This window comes from Phycodurus eques, chromosome 13, assembly GCF_024500275.1.
Source record: "Phycodurus eques isolate BA_2022a chromosome 13, UOR_Pequ_1.1, whole genome shotgun sequence".
In the NCBI taxonomy this organism is placed as follows: domain Eukaryota; kingdom Metazoa; phylum Chordata; class Actinopteri; order Syngnathiformes; family Syngnathidae; genus Phycodurus; species Phycodurus eques.
Genome location: NC_084537.1, coordinates 4396225 through 4419634, shown reverse-complemented (window position 1 = coordinate 4419634; position 23410 = coordinate 4396225). Strand labels below are relative to the sequence as shown.

At 40.7% G+C, this 23410-nt stretch overlaps 1 protein-coding gene across 2 annotated transcripts in view; it reads left to right on the top strand.

Moving 5' to 3' along the window:
• Positions 1-366: 366 nt before the first annotated feature.
• Positions 367-23410, top strand: part of LOC133411829 (WD repeat-containing protein 37-like) — a 31820-nt gene continuing 8776 nt past the window's right edge. For both annotated transcript variants that reach the window (XM_061694540.1, XM_061694541.1), the window contains exons 1-11: positions 367-501; positions 3618-3824; positions 10789-10885; positions 11490-11585; positions 11651-11715; positions 19369-19504; positions 20272-20343; positions 20425-20469; positions 20691-20767; positions 21420-21657; positions 21777-21918. In XM_061694540.1, the coding sequence (XP_061550524.1) occupies positions 3651-3824; positions 10789-10885; positions 11490-11585; positions 11651-11715; positions 19369-19504; positions 20272-20343; positions 20425-20469; positions 20691-20767; positions 21420-21657; positions 21777-21918 (1142 nt within the window). In that variant the 5' untranslated portion in view covers positions 367-501; positions 3618-3650. The remainder of the gene's footprint in view (positions 502-3617; positions 3825-10788; positions 10886-11489; positions 11586-11650; positions 11716-19368; positions 19505-20271; positions 20344-20424; positions 20470-20690; positions 20768-21419; positions 21658-21776; positions 21919-23410) is intronic.

Sequence of the window (23410 nt, the reverse complement as noted above, 5' to 3'; positions counted from 1 at the left end):
ACGAAATGTCATCGTTCAACTGTTGGAATCGTAAGGGCGTGTATGTACGCCAACTATGTCCGAAAAGGGCCTTTTGTCATAGGCAGTTTGCTTTAATCACGGCACCTCATCTTTCAGGTTTTCGGCTGATAAAATACTATTTTCTCACTAATTTGACGTCAAGTGAAGGATTTAAATACGCCGATTTGCCACGGAGACTTCGATGTATCTAAGAAACGGCTTAGATCAACTGTTGAAATTATGAGGGCGTGTCTGTGCGCCGGAAAACGCAAAAAATCCAGTTTTTCCTGATGCGGTACGGTTGAACGTCTCATGTTTTATTCCGAAAAGCCCCTGTACCGGAAGAGGCTCTTTGTCCATCACGTTGAGGTGTCCGTCAAGTGTCAGGACGCCTTTTTTTTTTTCCCCTGGACAAAACAATCACTCGCCGAACAAAATGTTGGATTGGCCCTCATTCCCCGTGATGGTCCGGACTACGTCGCCCCATTTGTAGTCTTTGTGGTAAGTCCCTAGCCGCGTTTGGGCGCCTTCACTCTGCCGTTAGCCTGTTAGCATAATCAAAAGCTAGCAGTAACGTTCGCGGCGCTCGACTGAGCCGCTTGTCCTCAATTGTTTTTTTTTTTTTTTTTGGTCAGGAGTTTAATAAACCCCACAATATCCTCTTTTAGGTGTATTATTACATCTTAATTCCATCATCAGCTTTTGAGCGTTTCATTGTCATTGCCTTCACCTGCCGAGTGATTGACACTGGGCGCTCGTTTGACAGACGTCATATTTTGGAAAACTATAAATATGATAAATGTCTCTTAATTATCAATCTTATTTTTTTAAATTATTATGATTTTTTTTTTTTACCAAACGTATTTTGCCCTAGTTGGGTTATTTTTAACTGCGATTGCGGTAGTGTTCCCTGCTATCTGTTTAAAAGAAAAATGCCCACCCCAAAAATAATTATGTATTAATTAGAATTGCCTATAATTGCCACGAGATGGTGCCAAATTACTAGCTTTCTCCAGATTCTGATGAAACTTCACTCACTTGAACATTGTTCCTTGGCATTGATGTCACAAGAAGATGGCAAAGCACTGCTTTCGTCCAAGTAAAGGTCCTGAACTCACTTCAGCATAGTTGCTTTGCACTAAGATGCCACAAGATGGCACCAAAGTAATCATTTTGTTTTGGCCAGAACCACATCAGCATGGATGGACTTCAGTGCAGAAAATGGATGGGTGGAGGTTAAAAAAAAAAATCCACAAGTAGGAGAATTTGCGGGGGCCGAATCGCGAATAGGCGGGAGTTCACTGTACAGGGGTGCCTTGAGATTAGAGCGATATGACTTGCGCACATTCGTGAGGTCACGCACTGATGTTGGATGAGAAGGCCTGGCTCATTATCGACTCGAAATCAAACCAAAGGTGTTCTATCGGGTTGAGCGCAGGACTGTGCAGGCCATTCAAGTTCATCCATACCAAATTCTCTTATCCGTGTCTTTATCGACCTTGCTTTGTGAATTGAAGTAATTCCCAAACTGGTTGCCTGTCCAATTAAGTATGCTGAAGCATTCTGAGCTCCTTTGACTGGAACTCAGGGGCTAATATTTGGGACATTTCCAACTTTATGGGAAGTTTGGAGATGGCCCCTTCCTCTTCCAACATGACTGTGCATCAGTACACATTTCAAGGTTTAAAAAGGCATGGATGAGATAGTTTGATGTGGATGAACATGACTGGCCTGCACAATCCTGACCTCAACCTTTATAGAACACTTTTGGATGAATTAGAGCGGAGATGGAGAGCCAGGCCTTCTTGTCCAACATCAAGTGTGTAACCTCACAAATGCACTTCCAGACAAATGGTCATAAATAGACTTTACACCAATTTTATCGGCATCGGCCGATAATTAGCATTTTATACTGATTGGCTTTAATGTCATAATTCGCATTGATCGGCTCCGCAAAAGATATTTACTCCGCGGCGCCATCGTGCACAGTATATTTGTTTTTACAAAAAAAACAAAAAACATGTCGGCGGTGTGGAACAGACAACACGTAATGCCCGGATCAGACTACAGGACAATATACAATATAGTTTTTTGAGGTACACTCGCCTGACTTTGGTGCGGGCAGCGTGGATAATTTTTTGAGCAATTAAGTACACATGTATATACAGTAAATGAACAGGTAATTTAAATAGACAGATTCCTCCATCTTGTGATCGGATCGGTGATCGGTTATTGTTTTTTTAAACTCTGTGATCGGTGCGCGACCCCAAAAATCCTGATCATGTAAAGCCTAGTCATAAATTACCTAAAACTTGTGGAACACCTTACGAGGAGGGTTTAAGCTGTTATTACTGCAGAGGGTAGACCGATGTCATACTAAACCCTATGCGTTAAGACTCGGGTGTCACTTAAATTCATATGAGTCGAGGCAGGTGAGCAAATTCTTTTGGCAATATAGTGTAGCTTATTGCAAAACGCTTTAGATGGGCTAACAAAACTAGCATTGATGTAGCAGTAATTATATAATAGTATAATAATATGAATGAATGTTGTTTGCTTCAAGTCGTTTTTTGACACTCCAGTTGAAGTTCACTGTAAAACTAAAATGCTGTTGACAAAGTCAGCTAGTTTCAGAATTGGTCGCTGCTGTTTCGTGCCGCTGTGACGCAGTGTAGGCAGAGAATGGGACTGACGTCGTTCCGGATCACAGATATACAATATTACTAGATCCAATTGTAAAAGACGTGCCTACTTGGCGGCCATGTTGAATGTGGCGCATCGATGTGCCATGTGTGGATGGTTATATATATTGTCTATTGTACATAGACCAGAGACAGAGCAGCATAACTCTGAGGAATACAAAACAAGTCTTTGGGATCTGGAAGATGCTTTTTTTTTTGGTACAGTAAAAGTTTATTTTTGTCAAGCTGTTTGCCTTTGGCAACAGATTTGGAACTAGGAAGCACAATAATTACTAGCGGCTCATGAAAACGACTCGGCCTATGAATACTGTACGTCAACAATGTCACCATGACCAACCACCCCGACATGGTAAGTTTAGATAAAATGTTAAACTTTCAAGCATTTTTAAGCTTTTCTTAATATTTACAATGAATTTGTAGTGTACTGGGCCTTTTAGGCCACGAAAAAACCTGCAAAACAATTTTGTACTCTACAAGTAATACGGGTGCATATGCCCTAAAAAAAGTGCTTCAGTGTAACAGACAATTGCCTATATCGGATGTGTATATAATTACAGCTCCATGTATATCCGTATGTCTATATTATACTGGCCCCAGGTGGTCAAGGCATGCACACCAGAAGGAGCAACACAATGTCCATTGAATTGAAGCAAAAAGGTGTTACAGAAATTTTGTTCTTTGCATTCTATTTATTGTCTCATGACTGTGGTTTTTTTTAAAGTACAATTTTACAGAGTGCAAATTTTCCTCGAAGTACACATGACAAGAAATGTTTTAAGGAGGCTGGAAAGAATCAATGACATTTCCATTTCAGTGGGGAAAGATGATCGGCGATACAAGTGTTTTGAGTTACAAGCATGGTTACGGAACAAATTCAACTCGAGTCTCCAGGCACCACTGTTCCTTGTCTCCCAGGTTTCTGACTGAGTTATTCCAGAAGCAGGAGCGATGCCTGTGGAGAGTGGGAGTGGCGGTGTTGGTGGCGGCGGAGGCGGTGGCACCGGTGCGGTCCGGCAGGCCAAGCAGAAAAGGAAGTCTCACAGTCTGTCCATACGCAGGACCAACAGCACGGAACAGGAACGAGCCGGCTTCCTGCAGAGGGACATGCAGCTGGATACGCAGGTCAACACTTTGTTGCATTTCTTTTCCCTTTTTAGGAAACATATAGGTTACAAATAAAACGTTTTTGGGGATGTCCCACATTTCCCAAATTCAACACATTCCACTGTTAAAATTCCCATATTTTTGCAGTAAAAGTCCCAAATTAATCTTTTACATATTTACTGAATAAATAAAATTCCCAAATTTAGACACATTTTACACACAATAAATATTGACTATGCAATTGCTTAGATTCTGTTGAGCAAAAGTAAATCAGGGATTGAACAAAAAAGCCCCCCATTTTTCCCATTCCAACTTCATGTCCAGCTCATTTAGAACATCTTGGAACCCCCCCCCCCCCCCCCCCCCCACATTCCACATACTTTACATGATCAGAATCGAAAATTTTGACTACTAGAATGTAAAAATGAAGTGTTTTCCCTTTGAGAATTTTTATTTTTTATTTTTTTTAATGAATGTTGTAATGGCACAATCAACCCACAAATAGTTTTAGTCTCTGATTAAGATGATTGTTTTTGTTTTTATTTTCCGATTAACATATCTTTTTGTACTTTTGTACAAGATTTTGTCGAGCAAAAGTTGAGACATTTTACAAGTCGTCATTTTACCCATTCCAACTCAGTTTCATTGACTACAATAAAAACAATTGAGTGTGCTTTTATATATATATATATATATATATATATATATATATATATATATATATATATATATATAAACTTTTTAAATTAATTTTGTAATCAGCAATCACCCCGCAAATGTTTATTTACCGATTAACATATCTTTTTGTTTAATGGAGTACAATAGAACAATTTATCCCATTACTGAGAATTTGTTTCACAAAAATGGATATTTGTTAAAAAAAAATTAATATTGCGTTTACTGAAGATTTTTTTTTTTCTAACGAGCTATAATTTTTGTTAACTGTTTTCAAAAAAATGGCGCCATGATTTTTTTCAAAAATGTTAAAATCCATCATCATTGTTACTTTTTAATTTCATGATTAAATTAAAACAAACACATTTTGGAGGTCATCTTTAGTGTCATGGTTCACCTCGTTGACTTTCACACAGCTGGGTGGCCCGTTCAATAAAAATGGTGATACGGTGCTGAGATTAAAAAAAAAAAAAAGCTCAAGGTGACTTTTTGTACACAAAGGTCATGGCTTCAGCCATCGTCTCCGCCTTACTTTTATTTATTGTTATTTTTGTCAACATCAGCCATCGTGTCTTGACTTTTATTTGTCATTTTGTCAACCTCATCAATCATATCTTGACTTTTTACTTTGTGGTTCCAGTCGTGTGATAATCTGGAATGTTTGGCCAGGACAGAGGTGAGTTTGAGGACGTAGTTTAAACTCCCAATGTAGTTGAATTGTTATTAACTTATTATTAATATCATGACTATTTTGAGTACTGTATATTATGTTAGGCATACCATAGCTGTGGTGGTGTCCTGTACATTTAGTTTCTTGTTTCTTCACCCTCTGAAACTTTTTAACTCATTCACTGCCGTGCACATTAAAATTCATCAACTGGAATCCAACCATTTACTGCCACCAACGAATATATTTGTCAAGTATGTTTTTCAATGGGTAAATGTGTGAGAAGGTCTCACCAGCTTCAAGCTTCTACATTAGTGTAATGATGAACAGACTTTAGTCGAAGGCAGCGTTGGATCACTTAGGATTTGAGATCAGGACAGGTTTTGAGTAGAAGATAAAGATTAGGCGAAATCTTGGCTTGACACGTCATTTATGACGGCGAGAAATGTCAACACGAAAGTCGAGTTTAGGCACCTCACACTTGAATTGTGTATCTACAGTTTATGTATGGTATAGAGAGAGTGTTGCGTTAAGTAGTAGAAAGTGTGTCACGATGGCGAAAAAGATGAGTGAGTGGAAAACACCAACAGCAGACACTCAACTTAAGCCAGTTGGTGAGTCAGCATCACTCACAATGCGTTTCTTCATTATTCTTTTTTTTTTTTCCTAAAACCCGCCTCAAAACCCATTTATATTCCTTAAATTTTAACACAACCTGAGATTCGTCACTTGTTGGTCTTATTTGTGTTTGTTTTATTTACTTGTATTTATTTCACTTTATTTATTTATTGATTTATTTTCCCTAAATTATGTGTTAAATGTTCTTATGTTCGATTTGTAGATTTGGATTTATGTATGGCACTTTGTTTCAGTTGCCTTTGTTTTTAAAATGCTATATAAATAGAATTAAGTTGAGTCGAGTCGAGTTTTGTAGTTTTATGTATCACAAAAGCAAAAAATATTAGCGTCAAAGTCACTGTTTTGCTTGACAAGTTTCTTTGCACAAAACGCTTGTTTTCTCTGCTTTTTGGTCTGAAACCGTTGTTTTGGGTGAAACCAACCCATGTTATCCTGCTGATTATTAGGAAAAGCTAGAAACAAACTTTTTTTCTGGCAAAAGAAGAGAGTCTACTCTTTCTTTTGGTAGGTTTGGTTGTCATGGAGCATAATATTCTGTGGGTATCGAAACATTAGTCAAAATTATCTAGAATGGCTGGCATTATGGGCAACTCTGCTTTGAAAACGGCTGGCAGTGAATGAGTTTAGTGTACTCTGGACACATCAATGTTTAGGTATTCGGTCAAACCTCCTTCCTTTATTTGTCTTCACCGCCACTTTTGCACGTGGCCGCCATCCAGATGATGTGATGCTCGCAGGCCAAAAAGCTTTCATCCACTGAAAGCTAACAACTCACTCCGACGATCTCATACAGAGCATGTAAAAAGCTGTAGTGACTCATAAAGGACATGTTTTCAGACATTTATTTTTGTGTGCATACAAATCCAGTCGGATGGAGCGCATAAAGTGGGGCAAAGAAGTATTTCGTCAGCCAACAATTGTGCAAGTTCTCCCACTTAAAAAGATGAGAGAGGCCTTTAATTTTCATCATAGGTATACCTCATCTATGAGAGACAAAATTAGAAAAAAAAATCCAGAAAATCACATTATCTGATTTTTAAAGACTTCATTAGCAAATTATGGTGGATGGTGGTATTTGGTCACCTACAAGCAAGCAAGAGTTCTCTCTCACAGTCCTGTAACTTCTTTAAGAGGCTCCTCAGTCCTCCACTCGTTACCTGTATTACTGGAACCTGTTTGAACCCATCAGTATAAAAAAAGACACCTGTCCACAACTAAACTCTTTGTTCTTGGCCAAACTCCACTACGGCCAGGGACAAAGAGCTGTCAAAGGACACCAGAAACAAAATTGAGACCTGCACCAGGCTAGGAAGACTTAATCTGCAATAGGTAAGCAGCCTGGTGTGAAGAAATCAACTGTGGGAGCAATTATTAGAAAATGGAAGACATACAAGACCACTGATAAACTATTGAATAACCTGCAGAGAGCTGGGACCAAAGTAACAAAGGCTACCATCAGTAACACAGTACGCCGCCAGGGACTCAAATCCTGCAGTGCCAGACGTTTCCCGCTACTTAAGCCAGTACATTTCCAGGCCCGTCTGAAGTTTGCTAGAGAGCATTTGGACGATCCAGAAGGGGACTCCTAAGTTGCATCCAAAGAACACCATACCTACTGTGAAGCATGGGGGTAGAAACATCATGCTTCCGGGCTGTTTTTCTGCAAAGGGACCATGGAGAACTGATCCGTGTAAAGGAAAGAATGAATGGGACCATGTATCGTGAGATTTGGAGTGAAAACCTCCTTCCATTAGCGAAGGCATTGAAGATGAAACATGGATGGGTCTTTCAGCATGACAATGATCCCAAACACACTGCTTGGGGAACGAAGGAGTGGCTCCGTAAGAAGCGTTTCAAGGTCCTGGAGTGGCCTAGCCAGTCTCCAGATCTCAACCCCATAGAAAATCTTTGGAGGGAGTTGAAAGTCAGTGTTGCCCAGCAACAGCCCTGAAACATCACTGCTCTAGAGGAGATTTGCATGGAAGAATGGGCCAAAATACCAGCAACAGTGTGTGAAAACCCTGGGAAGACTTCCAGAAAATGTTTGACCTCTGTTATTGCCAACAAATGGTATATAAAAAGTATTGAGATAAACTTTTGTTATTGACCAAATACTTCCTTTCCACTACAATTTGCTAATAAATTCTTTAAAAATCAGTGATTTTCTGGAAAAAAATTGTCTCACTTTGTCTATTATAGGTGAGGTATACCTATGATGAAAATTATGAGGCCTCTCTCATCTTTTTAAGTGGGAGAACGTGCAGAATTACGGGCTGACTAAATACTTTTTTGCCACCCTGTACCGCCGCCTCCTTCCAATCTTTATTTGGATCCTACATCTTAAAATGTTCTCCTTTGTAGATGTTTTTTAATAAAAATATAATAGGGTCAGAAAATTCAGCTTTATTTGACTATTTTCACTCATTATTGTGTAATGCCTGGATCAGACTACAAGACAAATTTGGTCTTTCACGGTTGCACTATGTCAGACTACTGCCATAAAATCTTGCCATATCTCGGTAAGAAAGTGGTAACACTAAATGACGTGTAATCCGATAGCACCATATCCCGTCTTTTATGATTACTCAAATCAAACACTGTCGGGGAGGCGTGATCAGCAAAGATGCCACCTTTCACTACAACTTAACATAAGTTGTTGTCAAACAATGGATCGCTGCGGTAATGTTGGGGAAAAAAGAACAAAAAGAGGGGAAAAAACTTGTGGTGTCACCGGGTGCTCGGTGGATGACGTTTTGGGTTATTCATTCAAGGATTGGGGTGTGTTCACGTACTTTTAATCTGATACGGCTTGCAAGTAAGTGACAAAACGTTACAAAGCCTAGCAAGCTAGTGCTAGCACTAACGCTTGCACGTACACATGCTGGCATTCTGTTGAAAAAGGTTTCGGTAAACATTGGTTTGTTCACGTGAATAAATGTTGACAACAGCGACCAAGTATGTTGACAACGGTAAGTACGGGAGGCGATGATCGGGCCAGACATATTTTGTCGGAAACGACAAAACCAACCAACGATTTGGGACAACCGTTAGTGCTAGCACTAGCTTGCTAGGCTACACAATGTTTTGTTGCCTGCTTGTGAGCCATATCGTATTAAAAGTACGTGAACATACTTCGAGCAGTCCTTGAATGAACGTCCTCTCCCGAGCACCGGTAACGACCACCACACGTTTTTCCCCATTTTTTCCCCAACATAATACATTGGCGAGATCCATTGTTGTTGTTGTCGCCATGGTCATGAGTGTATCCGGTCATATTTTTTGGTTCTGCCTCTCTGACAGTGTTGGATTTGACAAGATAAAGCCCATTGACCCTAAAAGACAGGACATTTCGTATCGGAACACATATTGTGTAGTGTTGCTACTGTCTGACCGAGATACGGCAAGATTTTATGGCAGTAGTCTGATGTAGTGCAATCGTGAAAGACCAAATTTGTCTGATCCAGGCATTCGTTTATAATGCATAAAAATAACAGATGACATAGGGACAGACCCAAAAGTATAGATTTGTGAAAAATTACTCCAGTGACCATATTTGGACATAAAATGCAGTGAAAATGTATATGCCCCCTTCCCAAATGTTTTATTTTTAATTTGTTTAAATTTAATTTGTAATTTTTTGCATAGTTTTTCCACTTTAAGATAATCCAACAAATGTAAATGTAAGACAAAGATAACTCAATTTAACATGAAATGCAGTTTATATACATTCAAAGCTACCTGGCCCTCTTTTAAAAAAAAAAAAAAAAGAGTCATGGCCCCCTAAACCTAATGACATGTTGGGCTACCCTCAGCAGCAAAAACTGAAATCAAGCATCTTCTATAACTGGCAATGAGTCTTTCACGTTTCTGTGGCGATATTTCGTCCCATTCTTCCCAGCAGAATCGTTTTCATTCAGCAAGACTGGATGGTTTTCAAGCTTGAATGGCCTTTTTAAGATCATGCCACACCATTTAAATCGAATTCAAGTCTGGACTTCGACGAGGCCACTCCAAAACGTTAATTTTGTGGGGTTTTTTTTTTAATTTATTATTATTTTATTTTTTTTTAAAGTTCCCCAAAACAGGCCCAAAAAATGAAAAATTCAACACAACACAGTCACCACTGTGCCATGTCTTCTCCATTTGTGGGTAATGACTCTCACTGTGGTTCGCTGGAGTCCTTAATGTTAGAAATGGCTTTGTCACCCTTTCCAGACTGATAGATGTCCATCCATCCATCCATCCATTTTCTTTACCGCTTATCCTCACTAGAGTCGCGGGCTGCTGGATCCTATCCCAGCTATCTTAGGGCAGGAGGCAGGGTACACCCTGAACCGGTCGCCAGTCAATCGCAGCTGATAGATGTCAGTGACCTTATTTCTCATCTGTTCTGGAATTTATTTGGATTGTGGCAATTTTTTGCCGCTTTTTAAGATTCTTGAATTTCTTCAGCTTGTGGCTTTTTTCAGCTTTTTAAGCTCTTTTGGCCAACTTCATTTTGTAGACGGCTTCTATTTATGTGATTTCTTGATCGAACAGGTCTTGAGCTAATCATGCTTGGGTGTGGTCAGTGAAAATGAACCGATCTTTCCAGAAAATTTGATTAGCCACAGTTAAGTCATGATTTAACAAGGGTGCAAGTACTTTTTCACACAGGGCTATGTAGCGTTGAATAGTTTTTTTTTCCCCCCATGAATAAAGTCACCATTTAAAACTGCACTCTATGTTCACGGTTTCTCTTTGTCTGATATTACATTTTTTTTGGATAATCTTAAACTAGGCAAACTATGAAAAAAAAGAATTTGAGAAGGGGGAAAATACTTTTTCATGGCACTGTATAAGGTTTCTGCCCAACAGCAGCGATGTGTTCTCCAAATAATCCCACAACACTCCACGTAGTTTAATGGAGGTTTCACTCCCTGGCAGAGGTAATACAAGGTGTATTTTGAACCATGCGTTATGATTTGTGTGTGTGTGTGTGTGTCTGTGTGTTTTATGTAGGACTCCAAGCTTCCATTGTCTCTGAGGAGCAACCTGGTGGACCTGTTCAGTCAAATTGAGAGGGAGTTTGAGAACCTTTACATCGAAAACCTTGAACGTAAGCGCTATTAAGTCATGATAATAAGCATTTTTACATGTCATGTCCAAATAAGAAGCTATTACCACACTCTTAAAGGGGTGTTTATGGTTTTAAAACTTTTTAGGATTTTAATGAAGCATTACTTCGCTAAGCTCCTGAAGCCCAACCTAACGGGGCGGGGGGGTTGTTGGTGACTGGAGTGTGCCAGCGAGTGCATGGCAAATGATTGACACCTCGTCGTTCTTCTTGAGTTGTGGTTTCTTAAAAAAACAAAGAAACAAAAAAAAAAACCCACAAACCTCCACTTTAAATTGACAATACAGTGAAATTTTCTTTTGGGAACCTATCCTCCGTTATTTGTTAAACTTCTGCTCAGGCCATAGCCATGTCTAAAATAAAAGTTTTGTTTTGGATCTTGCGGCATCTTGATGCCAAGAAGCTTTGTTGTAGTGAGTGGAGGAGCTTCATTTAGTCAAGCCATAGCCTTGTCTAATTGGAAAAAAAGTGATTTCCTGCCATCTTGTGACATCTGTAAGTGAAGCCTCTTTAGGTGTATTACGATTTCTTTGATACTGGACTACGTGTTAAACTAGGTGTTAAACGCATGTTGTTTGATCAACAGTTCGCCGAGAGATTGACACGTTGAATGAGCGCTTGGCTGCCGATGGACAGACAGTGGAGGGTGCAGACTTGACAAAAGGAGCATTAAAAACAAAGAGTGAGTCACAACCTTCAATGTTCACAATTTGATTTGTTTTTAATGGTGCTATGTGGTCGACACAGCCAGCCACAGCACCAGTCAGCTGTCCCAGAAGCTGAAGACCACCTACAAGGCCTCCACCAGCAAGGTACCGTTTAGTTTTTCAATTTCATATCTTCATTAGAAGTCTTGAAGCCAGTAGGCGGTACTGATGAATCTCTTACGGGCGTGATCATCATTTACACGCAAGATGTTTGGTTAAGTTTGGACCTAGCGGAGTTGACTATTTTATGGGAGTCATCGACTGTTGCCGCCATGCTCTACCCACACGCAATGGCAAATGCAGTGGTGCCTTGAGATACGAGTGACCCGACTTGTGACTTTTTCGAGATGGGCTTCAAGCTGTTTATTGCCACTCCCAGTTGAAGTCTACTGTCAGACTAAACATAAAACAAAGAATTACAAGTTTTTCATTGAAAACAACCACACAGCTTAGGTTTTAAGACCGCTTAACGCTAACACAGAATGGGAAACACCATAGACAGGCTAACGAATAGTATTTATGTAGCTGTGTTATAACGCTTTAAGCAAAGGATATTTGAGGACTTCTAAATTGCCCGTAGTTGTGAATGTGAGTGCGAATGGTTGTTGGTCTATTTGTGCCAGGGCACAAATTGGCTGGCGACCAGTGCAGGATGCACGCCCAAAGTCAGCCGGAAAGCCTCGAACTCGGCAGTGACAGTAGTGAGAATATGCGGTACAGAAAATGGATGGATAGATGGATGGTGGAGCAACCCACGTAGACCGACAATATAATAATACTCAGTCATTTATTCTTTATCCTCTGCGAGGAATGACTAATATTACTGCTGAGGAGATTTGACTGTCCCTATGTACAGTATGTCCATATGCTGTGTTGGGAAGTAACTAATTACATGTAATTAGATTATGTAATTTAGTTACAAAATGTATGTAACAGTAATCCAATCACATCGGGTCTGGCGAAAATGTTGGTATTTTAGTTGTTTTATGTGATTACTTAAAAATGGTGCTGCATCACACCCTTCAAATGTAAAAAAAAAAACATGGGCCCCGCATTACGTGTCACCTACGGTTATGAAAATTGGGGAGGCACGTGTTGTACAAAAAAGTCAGCAGAAGCCATATCCTAAAATGCACAGCAAGTGAGGTATAATTTATTTGAAAATACAATTTTAGCCGGGTTTTTTTTTTTTTTTTTTTACTTTTCCACATTCACAGGGGTCACACTTACGCAAACTTGTCCTACAGCTTTCATCTGATTGACTTCAAACTTGATGTGTAGTATCTCCAGACCTGGGACATTAAATGGTAAAAGCTTTTCATTTCTCCATACTCTATGACAGAAGCGGAGCATAAAAAATTTTGCTCATCAAATTTCCTTCGCCACAAAACAGGAACTGCTGAATAACTTTCCTGCACATGCTCCAAAAAATGCGCATTTCTCTCTTTTCTCTTTTTCTCTTCAATGGATCAGCTACGTGCCAGTACTCAAATGTGCCAGTATCCCAACGAGTACCCCAACGTGGCCAGGGGTGCGAGGGCCCTTTATAGCTGCTTGCAGCTCTAGTTATCTATTGTTTTTATCCACTTTTTAAAGAAAACATCGAATGGTCCTGTTGATGGATTAATTCAAAATTAATAAAAGTTATCAAAATGTAATTAGTTAAATTCCTTTGAGAAAGTAATTTAAGTAGTTACACTACAATTACATTTTCAACAGGGTAACTTGTAATTGTAACAACTACATTTGCAAAATAATTTAACACTGTCCATATGTCTGTATTATACTGTCACCAGGTGGCCAAGGTGCACACAACCAGAAGTAGCCGCATAATGTCCATTGAATTGAAGGAAAAAGTGTGTTGAAAACAATTTATTCTTTGTCTTCTATTTAATTCTGTGTTTACTGTATGTTTTTATGAAGAACACTATTTTGGAGTGCTATTTTTTCTCATTAAAATACACATTGCAAAAATCTTTTTTTTTTGGCCTGAAGGCTGGAACAGATAAATGGCATTTCCAATCATTTCACCAGGGAAAAATAATTTGAGATACAAGTGATTTGAGTTATGAGTGTGTCAACTAATGAAATAAACTTGTATCTCAAGGCACCACTGTAGTATGTCTTTGAAGGACCCCTGAAAAAAGGAGGCTAAAATGGCTGCTTTGAACAATGGCGGTCTTCCTTTGTCTTGACTTCATTTATGGCTACTTGAGACGTTTTTTGTGCGTCGGTCTTCTCATGATAGACATCTGTACTAGGTTTCATGGTGGTAAATTAAAGTGGCTTCAGGGGCAGAATTAAAAAAAAAAAAAAAAAAAATGTTGAGAGAAGCATATCTACCAAATGTCATGTTAAGTCAGAGAAAAAATGGTGACATTGAAGAGCACAACTGTTTTGTTGTTTTTGTGTGGCTTTCTCTGCTCGTAGCCACGTTCAAACTCTTGCCACGCTCCCGTCGTTGGTGGCGCCCGCAACTTCAGCGTAAGCGGCTGGGAGTTGTGGGGTGGAGACTCATGGGTAACTTGTCCGTTTGTTCCCCCAAACCCAACACCCACAACCCCGTCCCCACCAACTCACTCCCACTCCCCTTGTGTGCCGCGACGCATGAGCAGCCCAGCAAGGGGGTCCACTCTCCCTCCCCCAGAGGCTTGGTCATTCAAATGTAGGACTTGATTTTATATTGTTATTACTAATGGTCTTATTTCACTAATCAACACGTTAAGTTGCTTCTTGTCATGCTAGTATTATATTCTAGAACATGACATATTATGTGTATTCCCGAAAAGGACGTGATGATACACATTTTAAACAGGAAGCAGTAAAGTTCGAGTACAGTGGACTGGAGTGGACCGCAGTGCCCGGAGAAAACCCACGTAGGCACGGGGAGAACATGTAAACTCAACACAGCCGTCCCGTCCTCAGAACTGTGAGGCAGATGCTCTAACCAGTCGCCCACCGTGCTGCTGAAAACCCCGTCATTTTTGCAAAATTCAAACAATTATGCAAGGAAGAGTGGGCCAAAATATCTCCACAGAGACGTGAAGGACTCATTACCAGTTATACAGTGGGGCAAAAAAGTATTCAGTCAGCCACCAATTGTGCAGGTTCTCCCACTTAAAAAGATGAGAGGCCTGTAATTTTCATCGTAGGTATACCTCACCTATGAGAGACAAAATGAGGGGGGGAAAAAGAATCCAGAAAATAATTTTCTGATTTTTAAAGAATTTATAAAATGATGGTGGAAAATAAGTATTTGGTCACCTATAAACAAGCAAGATTTCTGGCTCTCACAGACCTATAACTTCTTCTTTAAGAAGCTCCTCTGTCCTCCACTCGTTACCTGTATTAATGGCACCTGTTTGAACTTGATATCAGTATGAAACACACCTGTGCTCAACCTCAAACAGTCACACTCCAAACTCCACTGTGGCCAAGACCAAATAGCTGTCAAAGGACACCCGAAACAAAATTGTAGACATGCACCAGGCTAGGAAGACTTAATCTGCAATAGGTAAGCAGCTTGGTGTGAAGAAATCAACTGTGGGAGCAATTATTAGAAAATGGAAGAGATACAAAACCACTGATAATCTCCCTCGATCTGGGGCTCCACGGACGATCTCACCCCGTGGGGTCAAAATGATCACAAGAATGGTGAGCAAAAATCCCAGAACCACATGGGGGTACCAAGTGAATGACCTGCAGAGAGCTGGGACCAAAGTAACAAAGGCTACCATCAGTAACACATGACGCCACTGACTCAAATCGTGCACTGGCAGACGTGTCCCCCCTGCTTAAGCCAATACATGTCCAGGCCCGTCTGAAGTTTGCTGGAGAGCATTTGGATGATCCAGAAGAGGATTGGGAGAATGTCTTATGGTCTGATGATAGCAAAATAGAACTTTTTGGTAAAAACTCAACTTGTCATGTTTGGAGGAGAAAGAATGCTCAGTTGCATCCAAAGAACACCATACCTACTGTGAAGCATGGGGGAAACATCAGGCTTTCGGGCTGTTTTTCAGCAAAGGGACCAGGGGCCTCATGTACAAAAGGTGCGCACGCACAAAAACGTGGCGTTCGTTCTTTTTCATGGCAAAGTTCAGATGTATCAAGAGTGACATGACCGTGGAAATGCGCGGTGCCTCACGCCAACTGCATAGCTGGCGTACGCACGTTTCTGCAGCTTTTGATGCTTTGGCGACACTTCGAGGTGATGCTGGGAAACTGTTCTCATAAATCTGCACACCAGAGACACATGGATAATTAGCACTGATGAACAATTCATGCCCAGCAACATTTGATTTCAACAATGCAATTGAGGCTAGGACTGAGAATTAATTTGTTAACCAGTGTATTTAATGAACCACTGATATTTGCGAGGACACCTATTCATTGATCAAGGCGATCATTTATGCCGCCTATGCCCTCGCAATTGCTTTGTGACTCCAGCACATGCACTGAAAAAAAAGTCCTTTGAATTTACTTCATTTGAACATGTACATCGGTTGCACATGATTAAGATGTGTTTAAATTGACATAATTTACCCCTCTTCTCCTAAAAAAAAAAAAAATAATATTTTTTTTTTGTCAGTGTGCGTGTCCTCTCCTGTGTATTAAAATAATAAATGAGTAATCAAAAAGGAGTCAAAGTTTTTGATATCCTCTTTGATATGCTGATTTTTCTGTTGAATTCTTATTCCACATACACAATATTAATACCATATTTTGATTAGTGAGGGCACATACAAGATATTCTTGCACCCAAAAAATATTGCCTTAACTTCCACTTTAAACACAGCAGCAATACATACAAACACCATGAAACAATACTCATGTATATATTCTTGCTGCTCTGTGGGAACAATGACTATTACTGTTGTACTGTTTGAGCGGGCATCCATCTTGCTTTCATTTCACCTTGCTGAATTTGTTACATCGTAACACATCATCATAATCATCCTTATTGTTAATGTGTTACAAAGAAACACAACACAAGGCACTGCACATTCATCATTTTTCCTCACCTCCATCCAGCAGCCACAACTCAAAAATCATACTCACACTCTACGCGTGTGTGTGTGTGTGTGTGTGTGTGCGTGTGTGCGTGTGCGCGTGCCTGCGCATGCATTTGTGTGTGACTGTTTGTGTGTGCAAGTGTGCATGTGTGAGATTCTGCATTTGTATGTGTGACTGAGTGAATGTGTGTGTGCGTGTGAGCATGTGTGTGTGTGCATGAGTGTGTGTGCATGAATGTGCGAGTGAAAGCATGTGTAATAGTGTGAGCGTGTAATTTTGTTTTTGCACGTGTAAGTGTGTGTGTGTGTGTGTGTGTGTGTGTGTGTGTGTTGAGAATGTGTGAGTGTGCATGTGTTTTATTTATGACCTTTGCACACTTTTTTTTTCTTCCAGTTGGAACTTATTTAGTGGCCTGTGTCCAAAGCCAGCCCAGAATCCAGTTTGTATCATTCCCATCTTTAAAGTAATCACCTGAAGTAGTCAATAATAATAATAATAATATTGCCATGCCTGACAGCGAAGTGCTAATTGACGAGACACAAATGTGACTTCATTGTTTTTACTTATTTTATTTTTTTGGCCCTCCCAGTAATCTTGCTGCGTCAAACAACTGCGTTGTTCATTCAAGTCCATTTCAGTTGCTCCTCTGTTTTTTATGATAAATGTCTTATTTGAAGGCACGTATGTTCATAATTGGATAATCCTTATTAACCTTGGAATTATTAATTCAGAAAATATCGCCGCTGTTGCTTCTTTAGCCTTGGCTCTACAAGTTCCCCGCTAAGTACTGACCCCGACTTCCTCTCTTCCACTTCCTCCTCACAGGGTTCCTACATAAGTCGACACACGTCTTGACCAAGGACAATTACTTTTTATGACATGTCAATCAACAAAAAACATATATAATACATCACACTACATAATACATCACATTAATGTGTGTAGATCACTGTAGATGTGTTTTGGTAGTCGATCTTGGCTTTTTGTGACCAACCAATCAGGATGGGAAAATGCTGATGGTCACGCTCAGGCAAATTTGAAATCTGATTGGTTAAAGAAACAGTCCAATTGCTAATAGAGTTGACGTTCTATTGGCGACCACTACTGATTGTGAAGGCCCTGGGCAGATTAGATTGACATGGCTACACACGGAGGCTGAAGTCTGATTGGACAAAAAAATCTACCATACAATTACTGGAAGCAGTGTCGCCGATAGAAACACAAAACCAAATAAACAGCCTTTTATGAGGGAATAAATGAATAGAATTTCATGGAATTTATGCAAAGCAATATGTCCTATAGGAAATAATGTAAATCCAATTAATCCGTTGCAGACACCCCAAAATATTAAAGTATACATTTTATAGATAACTATAGTTTTAGATAGAGAACATAGTGTGAAATATAAATGAATTATATAAATTAACATGTAACATCTGTTTTAGCTTTATTGAAGACTGGATGGGATATGGAAGACGGTGAGAAGGAGGGCCATTTTCCAAGTTCTGTTGAATTCTGTCACTCGTAACTTTCTCCCGTATTTTGTCAACAGGGCTCAACAGACCGCAAGGCTTATTCCACAATGCAAGCTTTTATGGGCAACTCAAGGCAATAATAACCCACCCGGTCCGCTCTACAACAGTTGGGCACGTTGGAGCAACATTAGTATAAAACAAATCTGACCTTTCAAAATAAAATCACACACTACGATAAGAGTTTCACCACACTTTTTTGGCCCTGTGGTGGCTTATTGTGCAGTGAGTTACACTCAAACTGTTTTTTTTTTTTTTGTTTGAGTGCGATTAATAAATAGCCCACCATGTGGCCAAAACAAAAAGTGTGGTGAAACTTCCTATACCGCATGCTTTTATTTTGAAGGTAGACTTTTGACAGGATGTGTTGCGTTGATGTTGCCTGAGTGTTGCCGTTTGTTGAACCCCAGAACCTACGAAATGCTTTGTATAAATGCTTATAGATTCCAGGAAATGAATGACCAAGTGTGTTGGAAATTCCTCTTTTGGAGAATAATTAAGAAAGCAATCTTGTCTTTGTGGGTGTTTTATTACAAAGAGATATCCTCACGAGGGTTGTGTCGGCCTGGAGCCTATCGCAGCTAACTCTGGGCGAGAGGCGGGGTACACCCTGAACTGTTCGCCAGCCAATCGCAGGGCACCCAGAGAAAACCCACGCAGGCACGGGGGAGAACATGCAAACTCGGGTGTGGGTGACGATAGGAGCCAGAGTGCCCAAAAAACACAGATTAAGTCAGATCCAGCAATATTACATGAGAGATATTCACACCAGCTACCCAGCCAGCTGTTGTATCTTGCATGGGAATGTCCTTGGATAAGACAAATAATGGCTTGCTTCTTTTAGCAAGGTTACACATCTTAGAGACGTTACACCAGAGTTATGGAATGATAAAATAATACACAATAAAACAAACATTAAACCCTATAAAGGTTAATAAGTAATTGTTTTAATTAACGTTTTTTTAAAAATGAAAACCATAAAAATGTGAGAAAACCAGAACAAAATTTAGATGGGCAAAAACCAAACCATGCAAAAACTAGTCCATACGAAAATTGAGGTTCCACTATATTAAAGCGTTCACATAGTTCTACATTTGACAAATTAAGTCTAATCATTACCACCAGTCCAGGATTGTGTGTGTGGACCCGTGTAGGAACCCTGCAGAATTCCCTGTGTCCTCTTGTAGTTAACTCTCCGTCTGTCTCTCAGATAGTGTCCAGTTTCAAAGCCACCACGTCCAGAGCTGTATGCCAGCTGCTCAGAGAGTATGTGGGCCACCGAGATGGCATCTGGGACCTGAGTGTGACACGGACCCAGCCCACCGTTCTCGGAACCGCATCTGCAGGTCCCGAGCACCCTCTTTACTTTGTTCTATTGCTTTTGTTAGCATTTTTTTTTCATTTGGACGCAATCTAAGTTGAAGGATGCCTTTGTTTTTATTGCGCTCTGATATAATTGTACATTTACATTATTTCCCCAAGTATGATTTTTTTATTTTTTATTTTTTTCCATGCAGTCAAAAGGTGAAATATGAGCATTTCCTCAAAAACACATAAAAAATAATGATGATACCCCAAATGCTCCAAAATGGCATATATTTTATAATCTTCTGTGACGAATGATGTAGGCCTCAGTTTACTGACAAGCTGCGATGTCTCCATATTTACCTGTATGTCTGAATTATACTGCACTGGCCAAGGCGCACACACCAGAAGGAGCAGGCCAATGTCCAATGAATTGAAGCTTAAAACAAAAAAAAAGCGTAAATATTATTTTAGTTCTTTACATTCTGTTTAATTATGTCATTACTGTATGATTTAATAAAGTACAACAATATAGAGTGCTATTTTTCCCCTCATTAAAAAAAATAAATAAATAAATCAGTTTTTGTTTTTTTGGGGAAGGTTGCAACGTATTAATGGCATTTCCATTCATACCAAAGATGATTTTTAGATGTTTTCAGTTACGAACGTGGTCATGGAAGGAATTAACATCACTCTACTGTAATGAAAGTGTAACGTCCCAAGAAGACCAGCTTTTTTTTTTGTATGTATGTATTTTTAAAAACAAAATCATGTGATCCAAGTGTTGTTCTCATTTGTTTTGCGTTAGACCACACGGCCATGTTGTGGAGCATTGACACAGGCAAATGTCTGCTCAAGTATCTGGGCCACCAAGGATCAGGTAATAAGAGTTTAGTCATTTCTCTCCCAAACGTGCACTACGAAGAAATGACTGATGTGTTTCATGTTTGCTTCTCCTCAGTCAACTCCATCAAGTTTCACCCCACTGAGCAGATGGCGCTAACAGGTAACCACTATTCCTGATTTAAATGACAACAAGCAGAGATACAATACGTTTGAAATAGCCATGAAAGCAGAACTGTGGTTTCAAAACGTCTCTTTTAGTAGTAGTAGTAGTAATCATGGTGTATTAAGGATTACTTAGACAGTAGACATTAATGGAGAAAGCAATAAATGTAATCTTACATAGTAATGTTCAATTGATTTGATACTTCTAAAACTCCTCAGCCTCTGGAGATCAGACTGCTCACGTGTGGAGGTTCCTGGTGCAGCTGCCCACGCCACAGCCCGTTGCCGACGTCACAGTAAGCGTAAATGTCCTTTTGACTTCCATTAGGGCTGAACCATTTTAGGAAAGATCTAATTGCGATATTTCTGCCTGATATTGTCTGATCAATTCGCTTCGCGGTTGTATTTAAATCAAGCTTCAATGCAATATTCACAATGTACTGTAACATTTACAAACTTAACAGAAAACTACTTCATACCATCAAAACAAAACAGTTATTTATTTATTTTTAATATATTTTACTATTTTTGTAATTTATTTTTTTATTTTAATTTAACGGGAATAATCTTTTTAGAAACTTTTTTTCACGTTAAGACAATCAAAGATGGCTATTTTAGACTACAAGAAAGAAGACTAATATTTTTAATATGAAGTACAAGATTAATTTAAATTATGTGTGTATGATGACCCAAATTCCAACACGTTAAACAATGCCCAAGTAGTGCTGTGCAATATGGACAAAATGTAGTATCCATAAAATAACATGAAATTAATGGCAAATTTTCTCATTTTAGAAAAAAAAATAATACTTCAATGGATGAAGGCTAAAAACACAATAAAACACAAATATCCAGTGAAAAAAAACCAACCAGTTTTCAAAGGATAAAGCCTCTTTAACAACCAACAAGAGTCTGGTTCCTCACCCAGTCCCAACATGGATATTTCAGCAGGCGCCCTGCGAGGATGACGTGGACTTCTCCGACAAGGACGACGCAGAAACGGAATTGGACGGGCCCAACGAGTGCCCGTCGGTGCGTATTGCCAATACCACGCTCCGCAGCCACCAGGGCGTTGTGATCGCTGCCGACTGGCTGGTGGGCGGAAAGCAGGTGGTGACGGCTTCCTGGGATCGAGCCGCCAACCTCTACGACGTCGAGACGTCAGAGCTGGTGCACTCACTCACTGGTATGCCCTGCGGGCCGCTTAATCCTTTTGAAATCAACAGCTTCACTTGATAAGTTAATAAATTACAATAATTGAGTCGATGAACACTAGATTATGATGTAACACGTGTTTGTGCGCAGGTCACGACCAGGAGCTGACGCACTGCTGCACTCACCCCACCCAGCGATTGGTTGTCACCTCTTCCAGAGACACAACCTTCAGGCTGTGGGACTTCCGAGACCCGTCCATCCACTCAGTGAACGTCTTCCAGGGACACACAGAGTCAGTACACACACACACACACGCAAAACCAAAACCATTTTTTAGTAGCTAAACCTACTATTTTCACTTGTTATTGTCTAAAACACACCCAAGCTTTCAATCTTGAGGTAACACAGTGCCACACGGCTCCTGCAAAGAAGAGAAGAGGCACACTTTGGTTTTTTTTTCCCGCACTTTTTACCACACTTCTGGTAAGCTTAGCTCCTTCTTTACCACAACGGACTGAAACAAAGTCCACATCACCGCAGATGGTGGACGGATCCGCCTGTTGATCTCCCGTTCCATTTTTCCCTCACTCGTGAACAAGACCCCAAGATACTTGAACTCCTCCACTTGGGGAAGAATCTCATTCCCGACCTGGAGAGGGCACTCCACCCTTTTCCGACTGAGGACCATGGTCTCAGATTTGGAGGTGCTGATTCTCATCCCAGCCACTTCACACTTGGCTGCGAACCGCTCCAGTGAGATTTGGAGATCACGACTTGATGAAGCCAACAGAACCACATCATCTGCAAAAAGCAGAGATGCAATACTGAGGCCACTAAACTGGACCCCCTCTACGCCTCGGGTGCGCCTTGAAATTCTGTCCATAAAAGTTATGAACAGAATCGGTGACAAAGGGCAGCCTTGGCGGAGTCCAACCCTCACCGGGAATGAGTCAGACTTACTGCCGGATATGCGGACCAAACTCTGACTCCGGTCGTACATTGACCATGCACTCTCGAGGACCCTGCCGAGGGTGTAGAGCTTGTCCACTGTTCCACGGCCAGGACAAAAACCACACTGCTCCTCCTGAATCTGAGATTCGACTTCCTGACGGACCCTCCTCTCCAGCACCCTGAATAGACCTTACCAGGGAGGCTGAGGAGTGTGATCCCCCTGTAGTTGGAAAACACTCTCCGGTCCCTTGAAAAGGGGGACCACCATCCCAGTCTGCCAAACCAGAGGCACTGTCCCCAATATCTACGCTATGTTGCAGGGGCCTGTCAACCATTACACCCCCACAACATCCGGAACCTTTAGGTTCACCAACGGGTTCGGGGATTTCCGCTACGACTGGCACCGACCACCTTACGGCCACAGCTCCGGTCGGCCGCCTCAGCAATGGAGGCCCGGAACAGGTCCACTCGGACCCGATGTCCCCCGCCTCCCCCGGAACATGAGCAAAGTTCTGTTGGAGGTGGGAGTTGAAACTCCTTCTGACAAGGGGACGTTCCCAGCAGACCCTCACAATACGTTTGGGCCTGCCACGTCGGACTGGCATCTTCCCCCACCATCGGAGCCAACTCACCACCAGGTGGTGATCACTTGACAGCTCCGCCCCTCTCTTCACCCGAGATTCCAAGACATGTTGCCGCAGGTCCGATGACACGACCACAAAGTCAATCATCGAACTGTGACCTAGGGTGTCCTGGTGCCAAGTACATTTGTGGACACCCTTATGCTTGAACATGGTGTTCGTTATGGACAATCCATGATGAGCACAGAAGTC